At 42.6% G+C, this 19,416-nt stretch overlaps 1 protein-coding gene across 2 annotated transcripts in view; it reads left to right on the top strand.

Moving 5' to 3' along the window:
- LOC132385586 (puromycin-sensitive aminopeptidase-like) overlaps positions 1 to 19,416 on the top strand; it is a 257,048-nt gene that overhangs the window by 221,512 nt on the left and 16,120 nt on the right. Inside the window, exons 21-22 of one of the 2 annotated variants that reach the window (XR_009509200.1) lie at positions 664 to 799; positions 6,698 to 6,833. Coding sequence is in view for 1 of the 2 variants with exons in the window: in XM_059957751.1 (XP_059813734.1) it covers positions 6,698 to 6,853 (156 nt within the window). In the remaining variant the exon portion in view is untranslated. Of the gene's footprint in view, positions 1 to 663; positions 800 to 6,697; positions 6,854 to 19,416 lie in introns of those variants that run through there. The other variant, XM_059957751.1, reaches the window with a different exon arrangement.

Below are 19,416 nucleotides of genomic sequence, written 5' to 3'. Positions count from 1 at the left end.
GAAGTTGATCAGTAATTCAGCTAAAAGGAGCTAAACCACTGGTTGTCTATCATCCACCTCCCACTTATGTAGGGGCCATAGAATTTTTCTTAGAAAAGGGAACTCTAATGACATCAGTGTAAATTTCAGCTGGTTCATCCCTCATCTAGTCTTAGCTACCTTAGTCATGGGGAAAAGACTTGACTGATATTTTGTTTGTGTTAATTTCTCAAGTTCAAGAGCTCCTTTTTGAAAAATCTTGGATAATAAAAAAGGGCTATGTTACTGATGTAGCTGTTCTGTAGCCTTGAAATCCATCTTTGGAATTCAATACCAAAGCTTCCATCCAGGAGGAATTTTAATGAACTTAATTAACCCTGTGTTGGATTTCCTTTCAGAGTGCACTCTCAAGTTGTAGTGCCCAATGACTTGTTTTATCCTAGCATTGTTCAGGCTAATGCCAAACCCTTTACATATATACGAGTTTGATTTGGAACTTAATATGTTTAGGAGCAGAAAATACCCCAAATCCACCAATGGTTTCCCATTTTAAGCAAAAAAACCCATCAGACTCACATCTGAGCCAGTACCCCCCTCCCCCCCAACCCCTGATGCGCACTATTCTAAATGGCTGGTCTGCTCAGGGGCCTAAACCACAGGTTTTCTGTCGCTCTTTCCCTGCAGGAACTGCTCACCACCAGCTGGGAGGGTGCGACATTCTCAGCCACGGTATTCTCCATGAATGGCCCACCGAGATGAGATGATCCGCTCACAGGAGATGCGCTTGTAGGGGGTGTGAGCAGACTACGCTTTGAAAAGAGTAAATCAAAGACAAATTAGTGTTGTTGGAAACTTGACTGATGCGATTACCTTATTCTGTTATTCTGGCTTAGTTGCATTAATATGAACATGCTGGAACTGCAATGATTTTTATTAAGCTATATTTCTGAGAGTTATAGATTTATCACTTAAGGTTTAATAATGCAATAACACCACTAACGCACTGGCCTCCCCAGCATCCAGGACATCCTCAAAAGTGATGCCTCAAAAAGGTGGCATCCATCATTAAGGACCCCTATCACCCAGGACATGCCCTCTTCTCACCTCAGGGAGGTGGTACAGGAGCCTGAAGGTGCACACTCAATATTCGAGGAACAGCTATCAGATTTCTTACCAGACAATGTACCAATCCATGAACACTACCTCAATTTTTTGGCTCTCATTTTGTACTACTTATTCAATTTATATATGTATTTTTTCCTTACTGTGATTTATAGTTTTTTAATGTATTGCACTGTACTCCTGCCACAAAGCAACATATTTCATGACATATGGCAGTGATATTAAACCTGATTCTAGTTTTGATCCTTCTGTTGACAGCTTAAATAATGTTAAATGCATCTTCCTATCACTAAATGCCTTTGGACCCCTCAAAGTTAATAATAAATTTATTTTGAAAGTGTGTGTGTCTGTATATGTTATATATATGTATGTACGTATGTATATATGTGTGTGTATGTATATATGTATGTCACCATATACAACCCTGAGATTCATTTTCTCATGGGCATTCACAAGAAACACAATAGAATCACTGTTAGACCACACCCAACAGGTCTGACAAAAAAGTGCAAAAGACAAACTGCAAAACAGAGCTGTGCAAAAGTCCTAGGCACCCTAGAATAAATATTGTTTTAGATGTTTATTTTTGTCTTCTACATTAGTGAGTCAGTAAAAAAGAGCAAGTTTTACATTTCCAAATATTCATTTTACAAAATAAAATTCAGAGAATTTTTTTGCATTTCATTAAAGAAAATAACATATTAAGTAATAGACTACTTTTCAAATTAAAACCTGATTACTTAGTAGGTATACAGCCCAGTGCAGGATTAAACAAAGATATCAAACAGGGTGTTAATGATCAATGACATAATGAGTTGGATGAACTAAACTGATTAACTGAAACAGAAATGGGAGTAGAAGGAGTCAAACTAGGTGAAGGACAACCAAACTAAAAGGTGAGTGATGTGGCAGATGTGGCAGTATAACCTTCAAGTCATCAATTCTGACACCATGGCAAGATTGAGCACAGCAACAAGACACAAGGTGGTCATCCTGCGTCAGCAAGGTTTCTCCTAAACAGAAATTTCACGGCAGACAGGAGTTTCAAGATGTGTTGTCCAAGCTCTTCTGAAGAAGCACAAAGAAACTGGAAAGGGTGAGGACCAGAAATGCAGTGGTCGGCCACAGAAGCTGTGCAGCAGACGAGAGAGATGTCAAACTGATGTCCCTTCTAAATCGGAAGGAGTCCAGCACTGCTAGCAACTCTGAACTCAATGAAACCCAAGTACACCCCTCTACAGTCTAGAATAGTCTAGTCAGAAGTGGTCTTCATGGAAGAACAGCTACCAGAAGTCAATCCCCCGAAGTGGAAGCAAAGCCAAGAGACTCGCCAACGCACAAAACACAAGGACTGTGTGTTGAACAATGGCAGCAAGTGCTCTGGACGGACGAGTCAAAATTTGAAATTTTTGGCTCAATCAGGAAGCAGTTTGTCTGTTGAAGAGCTGGAAAGTGCTACATAGATGATTGTCTGCAGCCAACAGTGAAGCATGGCAGAGGTTCCCTGCAGGCTTGGAGCTGCACTTCTGCAGATGGAGTGCGTCATCTGGTCAGAATTAATGGAATCCTCAATACTGAGAAGTACAAGCAGATTCTCATCTATCACACAATACCATCAGGGAGGCATCTGATTGGTCCCAGCTTTATCCTGCAGTAGGACAATGATCCCAAACACACAGCCAAGGTCATGATGAACTATCTTCAGTGAAAAGAAAAACAAGAAGTTCTGCAACAGATGGTATGGCTTCCACAGAGTCCTGGTGTCAAGATCTTCAAGGGTGTCTGGGATTACCTGGAGAGACAGACCCAAAGTCTACAGAAGAACTGTGGCAAGTTCTCCAAAATGCTTGGAACAATCTACCTGCCGATTTTTCTTATACAACTGCACAACAGTTTTAAAGGCAAAGGATGAATACACCAAATATTAATTTTAGTTTTTTTTTACTGTTTACTGCTCTTTATAGTACATTTCATATTCAGAAATTTACATTAATTTTGAAAATCTTCACTTTACAGAATTTTTTTACATACTTTTGCACAGTACTGTAAAAAAAAAGATAAATGAGCAATAACTATATCAAGAACTTGAAATGAAGAGTCCTTGAAAGTGAGTCCATAGGTTGTGAGAACAGTTCAGTGATGGGGCGAGTGAAGTTATTCCCTCTGGTTCAAGAGACTGCTAATGTGAGACCTGAGGTTCCTGTGCCACCTTCCTGCATGAGTAGAAGAGCATGGCTTGGATGGCGGAGTCCCTGGTGATGGACGCTGCTTTCCGGCTACAGTGCTCCGTGTAGATGTGCTCAATAGTTGGGAGGGCTTTACCCCTAATGGACTGGGCTGTATCCACAACTTTTTGGAGGCTTTTCTGTTCAAGGTCATTGGTGTTTCCACACCAGGCCATAATGCAACTGGTCAGTATATTCTCCTGAATATATATCTCTTGAAGTTTGTCAAAGTTTTAGGTGATGTGTTTAAATGCTAACCCTCTACCCAAATGTTTTGTGCAGACACAATGTCAGTTGATACCAGTCTGTGGTACTACCTTGCCTTCCCGTTGCTACAACTTGCAAATAATTTTACTTTTTATATCCTGCATGTTCAGCAACTTATCTTTCATATTTTAGTTGATATTTTCTTTGCAGAGGTAACCGGTCACTCTTCCTTTTATGCTTTGTTGCTAATTCTTCTATTGGTTATTAAAACATTTCTTTTCCCTGCAGTAACTCCATCAGCAATGCTGCCATTTTTTAAGGTCATCTTGCATATACCGTGTCTGTGTTGCTGATACCTACTGTTCTACTGCAGCTTTCTCACCTTTCTGGCAGTGCCCGCAATACATTAACACGGGGATGCTAATATACACTCAGTGGGCACTTTAATTGGTAGACCTGTACGTTAATGCAAATATCCATTCTTGTGGCAGTAACTCAAGTCATAAAAGCGTTGACATTCCGACTGAGCGTCAGAAATGTGATTGAAGCAACTTGGACTGTGAAATGAGTGTTGGCGCCAGACAGGGTGGTTTGAGTATCTCAGAAACTGCTGATCCCCTGGGATTTTCTCACACAACAGTCTCTGGAGTTTCCAGAGAATAACACAAAAAACATCTACGAAGTGGCAGTCTGTGAGCAAAAACCTTTTGTTAATGAGTAGGGATCAGAGGAGAGTGGCCAGACTGGTTCAAGCTGACAGGAAGGTGACAGTATCTCAAATAACCACATTTTGCAACAGTGATGAGCAGAAGAACGTCTCTGAATGCACAACATATCGAACCTTGAAGAGTATGGGTTACAGCAGCAGAAGACCGCTCAGTGTCCACTTCATTAAGTGCCTATAAAGTGACCACTGAGTGTATGATTCATGCACATGCTGGTATCCCTGTCAGCCTGATCCACAATTACTTCCAAGGACAGCTCTCTACCTGAGTCATGCAACTGGCTGGAGGATGTCATTGCAGTGAAAAGTTTGCAAGATGGTCAATGGTATTTGAGGGAATAGTAGTTCGGCACAGACTTGAAGGGCCTGTTTCTGCACTTGTATTAAGAAAGGTAAAAGCAAGAGAAATGCTTACAGCCTCAAATGGAAATTAAATTATGTCTATGGTTCAATTGAACCATGCTGACCATTCCTCCTTGATTCTCCAATGCAAGGGCAAACCTGGAGGTCAACGATGTTTAACTTTACAGTTAAAGTTTCAGTTTGGATTGGACTTAAAACCATGAATGTCTTAAATGTGCTCTTCAGAAGCTGGTTATTAAGCCCAACCAGTCTAAATGGGAGTTTTGGGCTATAAATGGTCGCTTCCCATTCAACTAAGGGTATCAGTATTATCATCCACACCCCCATGAATTTATTTAGCTTTCCTTTATATTAGTCGGTCAATGTTTTCTTTTAGTCTTATTTTCTCTCTGTATCAACAGGGTTTTTATGCTAAACAAGGTACGAACTAATGAATGCTTTTCTGTCCTTTAAATTTAGGTGCTTTAAGGCACTGTTGCCTAAGCTGCATAGAATGTGATTCAGAACTGGAATTCATTCCAAATCAGGTTGAATTGTTCAAACTGTAACCCAATAGACGATAAGACACAGAGCTGAATTAGGCCATTCAGCCCATCAAATCTGCTCCACCATTTCATCATGGCTCTCAAAACCATTCTCCTGCCTTCACCCTGTAAACTTTGATGCCTTGACAAAACAAGAACCTATCAACCTCTGCTTTAAAAATACCCAATGAATTAGCCTCTACAGCTGTTTGTGGCAATGAATTCCACAGATTCACCACTCTGGTTAAAGAAATTCCTCCTCATCTCTGTTCTAAAGGGACATCCTTGTGTTCTGAGGCTGTGATTTCTGGTCCAAGACTCAACCATTATAGGAAACATCCTCTCCAGATCCGCTATCTAGGCCTTTCAATATTCAATAAGTACTCTCCTCATATGTTAACTCTCTCATTCCTCATGTACCTCCTCTGGAATCCTCTCCGATGCCAGTACATCTATTCTTAGATAAGGGGCCCAAAACTGCTCGCAATACTCTCAAGTGCGGCCTGACCAATGCCTTATAAATGCTCTGAATTTGGGAACTAGCAGAACTTTGTAGTGTTTTATTTTACAGAGGATATTTGACTGAATGACAGAAGTGAAATCGCAACAATTTGGTAAACTTGTTATATAACAAAAATTATTATTTTGACTGGCAGGTCTTGATTCTGGATGTCTGTTGGCTTTAAACCATATGAGTGAAGGGAGAATCAGTAAGAATGAAAAGCATTTCTTTTCCCCCACTGTCTGTGTCTCTCTTTTCCCTGCTTCCTCTTTCTACTTATTAAGGAACTAAATCTGGTCTAGTATTAAATGTCTGTTTTCAATCTTTAGGCCCCAACCCACTGACACCTTTCAGCAAGTGTATATCTTCCTGGCACAGTTCTAACAATATTGTGAAGGACAACCAAAAAACATAGCCCCCGAATATTCAGTTGGTGATTGGGTCCATTTAATGACCATTTTGTGCAAAATTGGTCTTGGGCAGAGCAGTGATCAGGAAGGTGCTGTTGAAACATAGCCACCAGAGATGGGGAAGAGCCAAAAAAAACTTCTCTTTCTACAGACGCTGACTGATAACCAGTGAGTCCTGCTGTTGTGCTGAACATGGTGGGCGTGTTGTGTTGGCGTCGGACTGTGTGGCGACACGCGGCTGCCCCAGCACGTCCTGGGCGTGTTGGTTGTTAATGCAAACAACGCATTTCACTGCATATTTCAATGTACATGTGATAAAACTGAATCTGAAAATATATCTATGTAAGTTCAAGCATGGATCAGTTATAACTTGGATGAGATGATGCCTTTCGGGTAGGGGTTCACAGACCCCTTGCTTAATGATATTGGTCCATGGCATTAAAAAAAGGTTGGGATCCCCTGCTTTAGGGGACACCTCAGTCACTAACAATTGAGACAACACCAGTGAGCCATAAATGTATTTCTTTGTTTTATTTCTGTACACAGTGCTTTTGCCTTCATGGAGCTCACACACAACCAAGGGGGAAAAGTGTTTATTGAAAAGTGATTTTTTTTTAACAGTAGCAATGTTGTTCTTTCAGGAGGAAGTTCGTCCCCAGGACACAGTCTTTGTACTTGGTGGAGTGTCAGGTGGAAGTTTAACTGGGAGAAAAGCAGCCTGGAAGTTTCTAAAGGACAACTGGGAAGAACTGTACAATCGCTATCAAGGAGGCTTTTTAATATCACGATTGATCAAGGTAAACAGAAGACATACGTGATGAGTGTGCTGCTTCAGCTATTGAACTTTACGCTATTTTGTTTAGGAAAGCTGCCATTTAATTTCACAAAACTCTTCAGTAGAGTAACGGGGGAGGGAATTTCATTGAAATGTTGAAAGGCATGGATGTGGAGACGATGCTCCCTATGGTGGGGAACCGGAAGTGCACAACCTCAGAATAGAGGGCTGTCCCTTTAGAACAGAGATGAGGAGGAATTTCTTTAGCCAGCGAGTGACAAATCTGTGGAATTCATTGCCACAGGCAGGTGTGGAGGCCAAATAATGGATATATTTAAGGCAGAGGTTGATAGGTTCTTGATTAGTCAGGGCATGTAGGGATACGGGGAGAAGGCCGGAGACTGGGGCTGATAGGAAAATGAGTCAGCCATGATGAAATGGCGGAGCAGACTCCATGGGACATAGGAGCAGAAATTAGGCTATTTGGTCCATCGATGGGCCAAATGGCCTAATTCTGCTCCTATATTTTATGGTCAGTGTGACCATAGATCAGGTCAAGGGCTAAGTGGATACAGCAAAAGGAGTGTTAGAACAGAGAAATCTGGGAATACCGATCTATAATTCCTTGAAAGTGGCATCACAGGTAGATAGGGTCATAAAGAAAGCTTTATTACCTTTGCACCATCTGTGAGTTGTAGAGGTGGGGTTTGAACTCAAATATGCTAGCCTTCATAAATCAGATTGTTGAGTACAAGAGTTGAGATGTTGAAGTTGTATAAGACGTTGGTGAGGCTGTAACATTGTGTGTAGTTCTGGTCACCTACCTACAGGGAAAATATCAATAAAATTGGAAGAGTGCTGAGCAAATTTACAGAGATGTTGCCAGGACTTGAGGAACTGTGTTATAGGGATAGGTTGAATAGGTTAGGACTATATTCCCTGGAGCTTAGGTGAATTGAGGGGAGATTTGATATACAAAATTGAAGGGTATCGATAGGGTAAATGCAAGCAGACTTTTTCTCCTAAGGTTGAGTGAGACTGGAACGAGAGATCGGAAAGGTGAGAGCTGAAATATTTAAAGGGAACCCGAGAGGGAGCTTCTTCACTCAAGAAGGTGACGTAATTGTGGAACAAGCTGCCAACAAAAGGTGGATGCAAGTTCGCTTGTAGCATTTAAGAGAAGTTTGCTTAAATACATGGACAGAAAGGGTATGGAGAACTATGAACCAGGCAGAATAACTGTTCAGCATGGACAAGATGGACTGATGGGCCTGTTCCTGTGCTGCAGTGCTCAATGACTATATAACAAGCGTAATGGATTACAATCATTGCATTCTGTTCCTAACTTAGGACATTTTTCCATATCTGAAATATTGTACTTCAGGAGGCTGTTTATGTTCAGTGATTGGGTTTATTCAAGACGGACAGATGGTTGGAGTTAATAATAGGGCAGGAAGGGAGGTAGAACATTGGGTCAGTGGTAGTAGTGCATGTCAGAGCATGTTGGTGGGATGATACTACCTCCTCATGGTCTTTAATATCCTTTGTTCCTTATGCAGTAATATCTTCAACAGGGAAAATCATCCCCAGGAACTTCTCTATCCCTAGGGCTATTTTGCGCTCTTTGCTAATTTATGTTTTTATATTTTTTCATAACTTTTTTAATGTATTGAACTGTACTGCTGCCACAAAACAACAAATTTCATGATAAGTGTCAGTGGTAATAAGCCTGATTCTGATTCACGGAAGCATGGTCAATGTTTGATGCTGAACTGTCAGATGATATTAAAACAAATGACAAAAGGCTTGGTCATGGCAGTGGGAAATATCGAGCATGTTAAAGACAAAAAAAGGTTGAGATGTTTGGAAAGAGAACTCAGAGCTGTGGCAGATAAAAGCCTGCCAAAGATGAAATAAATTAAGGATGATTTATGAAGAGGAGGGGGTGTAAGTACAGGCATGGAAATAAATTGGTATTTTTTAAATTTGAAATGCAATTCCTGAATTGTTTCATCTCTTGAAGCTCCTATAACAGTGGTTGAGGTATCTGGCAATACCTCTGATGTTAAGTTGCTCTCAGTGTTTGGATGTTCCTGTGTTGCTATGGTCTGATGACAGAGCTGCTACAACAGAAGCTTTAGCTGCACTCTTAGCATCAGGTTTAATACCAATGACATACAGCATGTTGTGAAATTTGTTGTGTGGCTGCAATACATAAAATAAACCATAAATTTCAATAATATAATGTATACAATTCTGTGCAAAAGTCTTAGATATATATATTTTTTCCACTTAGTGGCCGAAATGAGTCTTTCTGCTTCCCACCTTTCTGCAGCTCAGTTAGTGTGCTGACTTCCTCCCTTGTGGTTTTCAATTTGGCTTCCAATCATCATCTCCAGGAGGGGTGGGGGGGGTTACTGTCCACTGTATTTTATTTTGTAATGCAGCATTTCTAGGACTGCTGCTGCTGATGCATTTATCAGGTTATTGGTCTCAGTTATGTTGGAGGTTGCAATTGTGAGTAGTGCTTCATTGGTTGCTTCTAGCAAGCTGTCTGATGAAATGTTATCACTAAGTCTGGGGAGCCTGGTTTGTTGATTGACAGCCTCCAGTTTAGCTATGATCTTCTTCTTGTTTTGCAGCAACCAACATCAATATACCCCAAGGTGAGGTTCGAACTTGCATACCCTGTGTACAAGGTGTATTACCTTTGCACCATCTGTGGATTGTGGAGGTGGGCTTTGAGCTTGTAATTCCCGATCACCTCAGTTCTGCAGTGATGTCGTTGTGATACATTGTTGATTGTGTGTCTTCCAATTCAAGATGTGATAACAATCCTTTGTTGACAATGTTTGGTCACTGAGTAACCAGGTGATTTTCCGTGAATGTGGACGACAGTCTTTGTTGTTGCCAGAGACCTGCATGTGCTTGATATATACTCTTTCATGTGGGTTGCTATTAAAGTAGCATTCCATAATTCCATTTGGTCGCCAGTTTCTCACTAGATGGTACCGGTTCCCCAACCATTGTTGCAGACCTTGTTAGTCCAGGCGACATCCGAACTGGCGTGACTCTTCTTGTTCTTATCACTGTCATCCAGAGGTTTTTGTGGGCAGATGTAGCCTAAGACTCCTACCAGGCCGCCATTACTGGGACCTGAACCCCGGCCCTCTGATACTAAGGAAGTACTGCAGAGATACACTAAGGACAGAGGCTAAGCAGCTAAATGCACTCTTTTCCAAAGAGCCAGGAAAAGTATTTGCACAGTTCCAGTAGCTGAACCAACCAAAACAGCAACTGAGGAGTACTGGGAGAGTCTGTGGGAGAAAGAAGTATCACATAACACCAGTGCCCAATGGCTGAAAGACCAACAAGCAAGCCTCTGCAACCTCCCAAAGGAAGAACCAGTCACTATGTCCAGCAATGGGTAGCAAGTATGAAGAACTGGACATCACCGGGGCCCGACATGATCCACACCTATTGGCTGAAGCAACTAACAGCATTACGTACACAGCTGGAAGCTCAAATAAACCAGCTGCTTGAAGTAGGCTCTCACCCTGACGGGCTAATTCAAGCAAGGACAGTACTCATAATTATGGATCCTCACAAAGGAGCGACACCATCAAGCTAGCAGCCTGTAACAATAGTCATCATAGCTGCCAAGCTGAAGGAATGTGTGTAAATTCCTGAGCCCTGCTCAGAGGGAGATTGGCTATGGAACCAGAGGCTTCAAGCACTATCTACTGGTAGACAAAGCAGACATGTGATAATCCAGGACCAGACAAACCAAGCCTGCATCAACTACCAGAAAACATATGACTCAATGTCCTACACATGGATCCTGGGGTGCCTGTCTCTGTACAGGTCAACAAGACACCAAGGACCTTCATCAAGAACTCAGTGGGCCATTGGAGGACAATGCCAGAAGTTAACTCAAAACCATAACACAAGTGACCGTCAGGTGTGGAATATACCAGGGTGATGCATTATCCCCACTGAACCTCCTCAGCCAGATCATCTCAGAGAGTGGATATGGGTACTGTTTCAAGAGTGGGGTGACCATCAGCCACCTCCTGTACATGGATGACATCAAGCTGTGTGCCAGAAATGAAAGAGACTCACTAATCCACCTGACAATGGTGACAGCAGAGACATCGGGATGTTATTTGGACTGGAAAAGTGCAGCCAGATGTAGTGAACAGAGGCAAACTCATCAAGACTGGAGGAGTTGAGTTATCTGAAGGCCACATACCAGATGTGCAGGACAGCTATAGGTACTTGGGGATCCTGCAGACACATGGAAGACACAATGAGAACACAAGGAAGGCTGCAATGTCCAAGTACCTCCAAAGAGTGAGACAGGTCCTTAAAAGCTAGCTGAATGGGAAGAACAAGATCAGAGTCATCAACACATTTGCCCTACCAGTCATCAGCTATAGTGTGCTGGCTAAGCAATGAAATGGAAGCCACTGACATCAAGATCCAGAAACTACTAACGGTGCATGGAGGATTCCATCCAAAGTCCAATGGTACACCTGCCAGAATAAAGGAGGACAGGGACTTGGAAGTGTAAAGTCCATAGTTCTGGAAGAAATTTGAAATATCCATGAGTATGTCAGGAAGATGGACCCTAAGGACAACCTGCCAGAAGAATACCTTAGACAGCAGGCAGGGGATATGGAAATGGAAGTGAGTAAAACAGAGCCAGAGGACCAGAGGCCATGGCAGGACAAGCCACTGTACAGGATGTACCATTGACAGATACCAGAGGTGACTGACATAAGAAAGTCCTGTCAATGGCTGGAAATGACAGGGCTGAGGGACAGCACAAAGGCTCTGCTCATGGCTGCACAAGAGCAATAGAAGCAGAGGTCTATCACACCAGACAAGACCCAAGATGCAGGCAGGGACAGCATACACTGAATGGCACCACCAAGTTGCAGGAATTGTGTACAGGAACATCTGTGCTGAGTATGGATTGGATGCACCTCCCAAGTCCAAATGGGAAACACCCGAGAAGTTAGTAGAGAATGACAGAGCTAAGATCCTGTGGGACTTCCAAATACAGACTGATAAGCAGGTACTGGCCAAACAACCAGACATAGTGATACTGGACAAGGAACAAAGGAAAGCAACAGTAATAGATGTGACAATCCCAAATGACAGTAACATCAGGAAGGAAGAAATTGAGAAGCAGGAGAAATACCAGGGCTTGAAAGAGCAGATAGAAAGGATATATATGAGATGCCTAAGACTTGTGCACAGTATATTGACTGTATACGTGTATGTATATTTATGCAAGCACAGACACGCACGCACAGAGATATAGGCACACACAGCATAAACAAGAGGGCAAAAGAAATGAACTAGTGTTCATGGGTTAGTTTATTGTCCATTCAGAAATCTGATGGCGGAGGGTTGGAAGCTGTTCCTAAGGCACTAGATATGTGTCTTCAATACGTTGTTCTTGATGATAACAATGAGAAGAGCACATGTCTTGGGTGTTGGTGGTCATTAATGATGGATGCTGGCATCGCGTTTTGAAGATGTCCTGGATGCTCAGGAGGAGCAGGCTGAGTTTACAACTTTCTGTAATCTTTACAGTGGCCCCTCCATACCAGACAGTGATGCAGCCTGTCAGAATGCTCTCCACTGTACAACTATTGAAGTTTTTGTGACATGGCGTATGGTTGCATCTACGTTTAGATCCAAGTTTAAAGGATTGTATTTACCTTCAACTGTCATTGATATTGCAATGTCATTGTTTGTAACCATTGGAAAGTAAGGTTCTTTCCACACCTGGTTTCTCCCCCTCAGCCAGTACATGATAATTATTTTAAATATCATGTGTACTGGCTTTCTCTAGAAGCTGTTCATTCTGTTGAGCTGTAAAAACACATTTTCTCTTTGTGAGATTGTGTAGCAAGAGCCTTCCTGGGAATTTTGCCTGATTTGAGAACTATCACAGCCAGTTTGCAAACTGGTTTCATCCAGTGGCTGCAAGCAGGAGGTCATCTCTTATTTAGAGATACAGCATGGTAACAGCCCAATGAGTCCACACTGGCCAATTACACCCATGTGACCAGTGAACTGTGCAACTTTGTGATGCTGGAGGAAGCCCACAATGTTGCGGGAATATACAAACTCCTTACAGAGAGTGATGGAATTCAACACGATAATAATAATATGCTGTCTCCAGAAGCCTGAGAGCTAATTCAGGTCTGATCCTGTACAATGAATAGCTACTCTTTGTTCATTATATGACATGGGCAATCATATTTCAATGAGCATGATTGTTCTTGACAAATTTTTCTTCAGAAATGGTTTGCCATCGCCACCTTCTGGACAGTGTCTTTACAAGATGGGTGACCCCAGTCATTATCAATACTCCAGACATTGTCTGCCTGGTGTCAGTGGTTGCATCACCAGGACGTGTGATCTGCACCGGCTGCTCATACGACCGTCCACCGCCTGCTCCCGTGGTTTTATGTGACCCTGATCGGGTGGGGGGGGGGGGGGGGGTGTTAGGGATGGTTCTTGGTCCTCCAAAATACTCCGCATGGAATTTAAACTGAAGGTGGCAAAATGTGGACTTAAGGAGATTATTGAAGAAGAGCTGTCTTAAATTTAATTGGGTTTGATTGTGTGACTATGGTAGGCTGAAGATTATTCCATGCTTTAATTGTGCAGGGGAAGAATGAATTGGTGTACACATCTGACTTGGTAGTTAGTATTTCAAATTGAAATGAGTGCCCACGTCTGCTCCTAATAGGTTTGGGTTTGGTGTAGGATTGGTAGTCCATGTCAAGCTGACCATTTAACAGTTTGTAAAAACAGGTCAGACGGTGTGCTTCACATCTATCTTGGAGAGAGTTCCACTTTAATGAATTCAAAAATTGGGTAACACTCGCTTCTCTTTCATAGGTATTTGTGACAAATTGGGCTGCCTGTCTTTGGACTCGTTCTATGGAAATAGTGTTTTTGTTTGTGTATGGGTCCCATGCAGCAACTGCATATTCCAGATGTGGCCTCACAAGGGTGAGGTACAACTTCCCCGTGACAGAAGTTGAACAATGATGAAAATTGCATCTCAGAAAATTTAGGACTCCTGTTGCATTCACTTTTGCATGATGCATCTGACCATTCCAAAGCAGATCATTCTGGATTTTGATACTAAGATACCTGATCTGTTTGGTTTCTTCAAGGCTGACACCCAGGACTTTATATGATGTTTTACCTGGCTTTCTCTTCCTGGTGACACGCATGGTTTCACATTTGGAAGAATTGAACTGCATGCCCCATTGTTGTGACCACTCAACCATACTATCAAGATCTTTTTGGAGAGCACCTTCATCATCAGCTGACTTAATTGGACAATATATCAAACAGTCATCAGCAAAAGGTCTAGTGGTGCTTGTGACTTTTTCATGGATGTCATTAATGTAAAAACAAATGTGGGCCCAGTACTGTGCCCTGGGGTGTACCACTTAATACTGGATACCATTTGGAGCTTTTTCTAGGTACTGGAAAGTACTACAGGTAAGGTACTAAGCAGGTACTTCACCTTGCCCAAGAGTGACCTGCAGGCTAGCGGAGGGAAGGAGTGCCTTACACCTCCTTTGGTAGAGAGATGTCTCCACCCAGCCAAGACCAATACTTGTGTCAGAAAACCAGTCGCAAAATTTTGAGAAGTAAAATCTGATATTCCATCAATAGCAAGAGAGCAGTGTGCTAGAGGCCACATCATATGGTGAAGGGCAATGGGGAAGGTTGTAAATGCCAACAAAAAGTATTGATTTTATGTGTGAGGAAGCTGATGAGGTCAGAGCAACGGTCGCAATGGGCATCACTCTTTGAGTTGTCTTGATTCTAGCCTGGAGGTACAGGAGGGTGGGAGTGACTGGGACCTTGCCAACACCTTCAAATCCTGGCAACTTGTGTGAATGTGTGGTATTACTGTCGATCAGTGGTTCCCAAGCTGTGGTCCACGCCTCAGTTAATGGTAGGGGTCCATGGCACAAAAAAGGTTGGGAACCCCTGTTTTAGATGTAGTTGGCAGCTCTGAAATTTGCGAATGCTGAACAAGCAGTTAATGTTATGTAGCTGTGAAGCCAGTGGGAGTCATGATAGGATAAAGCTATCAGACTCCTCAATACCCGAAGCCTGGACTGAGACCTTGCCCTATTGTCCTGTTTATTATTTATTGTAATGCCTGCACTGTTTTTGTGCACTTTATGCAGTCCAGTGTAGGTCTGTAGTCTAGTGTAGCTTTCTCTGTGTTGTTTTTTATTACATAGTTCGGTCTAGTTTTTTGTACTGTGTCATGTAAAACCATGGTCCTGAAAAACGTTGTCTCATTTTTACTATGCACTGTACCAGCAGTTATCGTCGAAATGACAATAAAAGTTGACTTGACATCACCTTTTAGATGGAAGCTAACTCATCGTTACTGAGAATGTAGCGCCAGTGGATGGTTGGAAAAAGGGCCTGTTTTGTTCTGCTGGTGTTTTTGTTGTAGTTGACCATAAGACAAAGGAACAGAATTAAGCCATTCAGCCCATCAAGTCTACTCTACCTGTTAATCTGCTGAACATTATGGGCATGCTATGGCCCACCCTGTCTCTTGTAAAAATACTATTCCCTTTTCTCAGTTTCTTCATCTTCCCCCACATTTTCCCAGGAAGAGGCTTTCCTTTCCAGGACGTCAGAGATGTCCTCCTCCTCTAAAGAATGGGGTTTTCCTCCCTCCATTGATGCTACCCTCATCTGCATCTTCATTTCCCAGACATCAAACAGTCCTTCCAAGTGAGGCAACACTTCACCTGTGAATCTGTGGGATCATCTATTGCTTTCATTGCTCCTGATGCAGCCTCCTCTGCATTGGTGAAATTGGAATTAAGACAGGGCACCGCTTGAACAGGCACCTCTACTCCATCTACAAAAAGTGGGATTTCCCAGTGGCCAACCATGTTAACTCCTATCCTCATTCCCGTTTCAACATCTTGGTCCATGGCAGCCCCTTCTGCCACGATGAGGCTACTCTCAGGATGGAGAAACAACATCTCGTATTTTGTCAACCTGATGGCATGAACATCAATTTCTTCTTCCAGTGTCTTTTTCTTTTCCCCTCCCCTCCCCCTTCCTGCTTCTATTCCCCACTCTGACCTCCTACCTCTTCTCACTTACCAATCACCACCTCCTGGGTCCCCTCAACCTTCCCTTTCTCCTAGGGTCCACTCTTCTCTCCTATCAGATTCTTTACTCTCCAGCCCTTTTCCACCCACCTGGCTTTACTTATCACCTTCTAGACTGTCTTCCTCCCTCCCCCCCCCCCCCCCACCACCTTTTTATTCTGGCATAAGACATCGGAGCTGAATGAGGTTATTCGGCCTATCAAGTGTGCTCCACCATTCCATCATGGCTGATTTATTATCCCTCTGAACCCCATTCTCCTCCCCATAACCTTTCATGCCCTGATTAATCAAGAATCTATCAACCTCCACCTTAAATAAACCCAACGACCTGGCCTCCACAGTCACCTGTGGCAACGAATTCCACATCTTCTCCCTTCCTTTCCTGTTCTGATGAAGGGTCTCGGTCTGAAACGCAACTGTTGATCCATTTCCATGGATGCTGCCTGACCTGCTGAGCTCCTCCAGCATTTTGTATGTTGGCGCCAAAATATGTGGCAACACTTGCACCCAGCACATCCTTGGGTTCTGTTGGTTGTTAATGATGCTTTTCACTGTGTGCTTCGATGTACATATAACCATATAGCAATCACAGCACGGAAACAGGCCATCTTGGCCCTCCTAGTCCGTGCCGAACCCTTAATCTCACCTAGTCCCACCTACCCGCACTCAGCCCATAACCCTCCACTCCTTTCCTGTCCATATACCTATCCAATTTTACCTTAAATGACACAACTGAACTGGCCTCTACTACTTCTACAGGAAGCTCATTCCACACAGCTATCACTTAAAGAAATACCCCCTCGTGTTTCCCTTAAACTTCTGCCCCCTAACTCTCAAATCATGTCCTCTAGTTTGAATCTCCCCTACTCTCAATGGAAACAGCCTGTTCACGTCAACTCTATCTATCCCTCTCAAAATTTTAAATACCTCGATCAAATCCCCCCTCAACCTTCTACGCTCCAATGAATAGAGACCTAACTTGTTCAACCTTTCTCTGTAACTTAATTGCTGAAACCCAGGTAACATCCTAGTAAATCGTCTCTGCACTCTGTCTAATTTATTGATATCTTTCCTATAATTCGGTGACCAGAACTGCACACAATATTCCAAATTTGGCCTTACCAATGCCTTGTACAACTTTAGCATTACATCCCAACTTCTGTACTCAATGCTTTGATTTATAAAGGCCAGCGTTCCAAAAGCCCTCTTCACCACCCTATCTACATGAGACTCCACTTTCAGGGAACTATGCACAGTTATTCCTAGATCTCTCTGTTCCTCTGCATTCCTCAATGCCCTACCATTTACTCTGTATGTTCCATTTGGATTATTCCTGCCAAAATGTAGAACCTCACACTTCTCAGCATTAAACTCCATCTGCCAACGTTCAGCCCATTCTTCTAACCGGCATAAATCTCCCTGCAAGCTTTGAAAATCCACCTCATTATCCACAACACCTCCTACCTTAGTATCATCGGCATACTTACTAATCCAGTTTACCACCCCATCATCCAGATCATTTATGTATATTACAAACAACATTGGGCCCAAAACAGATCCCTGAGGCACCCCGCTAGTCACCGGCCTCCATCCCGATAAACAATTATCCACCACTACTCTCTGGCATCTCCCATCTAGCCACTGTTGAATCCATTTTATTACTCCAGCATTAATACCTAACGACTGAACCTTCTTAACTAACCTTCCATGTGGAACTTTGTCAAAGGCTTTGCTGAAGTCCATATAGACAACATCCACTGCCTTACCCTCGTCAACATTCCTCGTAACTTCTTCAAAAAATTCTATAAGGTTTGTCAAACATGACCTTCCACGCACAAATCCATGCTGGCTACTTCTAATCAGATCCCGTCTATCCAGATAATTATAAATACTATCTCTAAGAATACTTTCCATTAATTTACCCACCACTGATGTCAAACTGACAGGTCTATAATTGCTAGGCTTCCTTCTAGAACCCTTTTTAAACAATGGAACCACATGAGCAATACGCCAATCCTCCGGCACAATCCCCGTTTCTAATGACATCTTAAAGATCTCCGTCAGAGCTCCTGCTATTTCTACACAAACTTCCCTCAAGGTCCTGGGGAATATCCTGTCAGGACCTGGAGATTTATCCGCTTTTAAATTTCTTAAAAGCGCCAGTACTTCCACCTCTTTAATTGTCATAGGTTCCATAACTTCCTTACTTGTTTCCCACACCTTAGACAATTCAATATCCTTCTCCTTAGTGAATACCGAAGAGAAGAAATCATTCAAAATCTCTCCCATCTCCTTCGGTTCCACACATAGCTGACCACTCTGATTCTCTAAGGGGCCAATTTTATCCCTCACTATCCTCTTGCTTTTAATATAACTGTAGAAACCTTTCGGATTTACTTTCACCTTATTTGCCAAACCAACCTCGTATCTTCTTTTAGCTTTTCTAATCTCTTTCTTAAGATTCCTTTTACATTCTTTATATTCCTCGAGCAATTCCTTTACTCCATGCTGCCTATATCTATTGTAGACATCCCTCTTTTTCTGAACCAAATTTCTAATATCCCTTGAAAACCATGGTGCTCTCAAACCTTTAACCTTTCCTTTCACCCTAACAGGAACATAAAGATTCTGTACCCTCATAATTTCACCCTTAAATGACCTCCATTTCTCTATTACATCCTTCCCATAAAACAACTTGACCCAATCCACTCTCTCTAAATCCCTTCGCATCCCCTCAAAGTTAGCCTTTCTCCAATCAAAAATCTCAACTCTAGGTCCAGTCCTGTCCTTCTCCATAATTATATTGAAGCTAATGCTATTGTGATCACTGGACCCGAAGTGCTCCCCAACACATACATCTGTCAGCTGACCTATCGCATTCCCTAACAGGAGATCCAACACTGCCCCATCTCTAGTCGGTACTTCTATGTATTGTTGCAAAAAACTATCCTGCACACATTTCACAAACTCTAAACCATCCAGCCCTTTTACAGAATGAGCTTCCCAGTCTACGTGTGGAAAATTAAAATCTCCCACAATCATCACCTTGTGTTTACTACAAATATCTGCTATCTCCTTACACATTTGCTCTTCCAACTCACGCGCCCCATTAGGTGGCCTATAATACACTCCTATCAGTGTTACTGCACCTTTCCCATTCTTCAATTCCACCCAAATGGCCTCCCTAGAGGAGCTCTCTAATCTATCCTTCCAAAGCACCGCCATAAGATTTTCTCGGACAAGCAATGCAACACCTCCTCCTCTGGCCCCTCCTACTCTATCACACCTGAAGCAACTAAATCCAGGAATATTTAGTTGCCAATCATACCCTTCCTGCAACCATGTTTCACTAATAGCTACATCATAATTCCAGGTATCAATCCATGCTTTA

Source organism: Hypanus sabinus, assembly GCF_030144855.1.
Source record: "Hypanus sabinus isolate sHypSab1 chromosome X1 unlocalized genomic scaffold, sHypSab1.hap1 SUPER_X1_unloc_11, whole genome shotgun sequence".
NCBI lineage: Eukaryota > Metazoa > Chordata > Chondrichthyes > Myliobatiformes > Dasyatidae > Hypanus > Hypanus sabinus.
The sequence above is the reverse complement of the archived record's forward strand: the minus strand, read 5'-3'. Positions and strand labels throughout refer to the sequence as shown.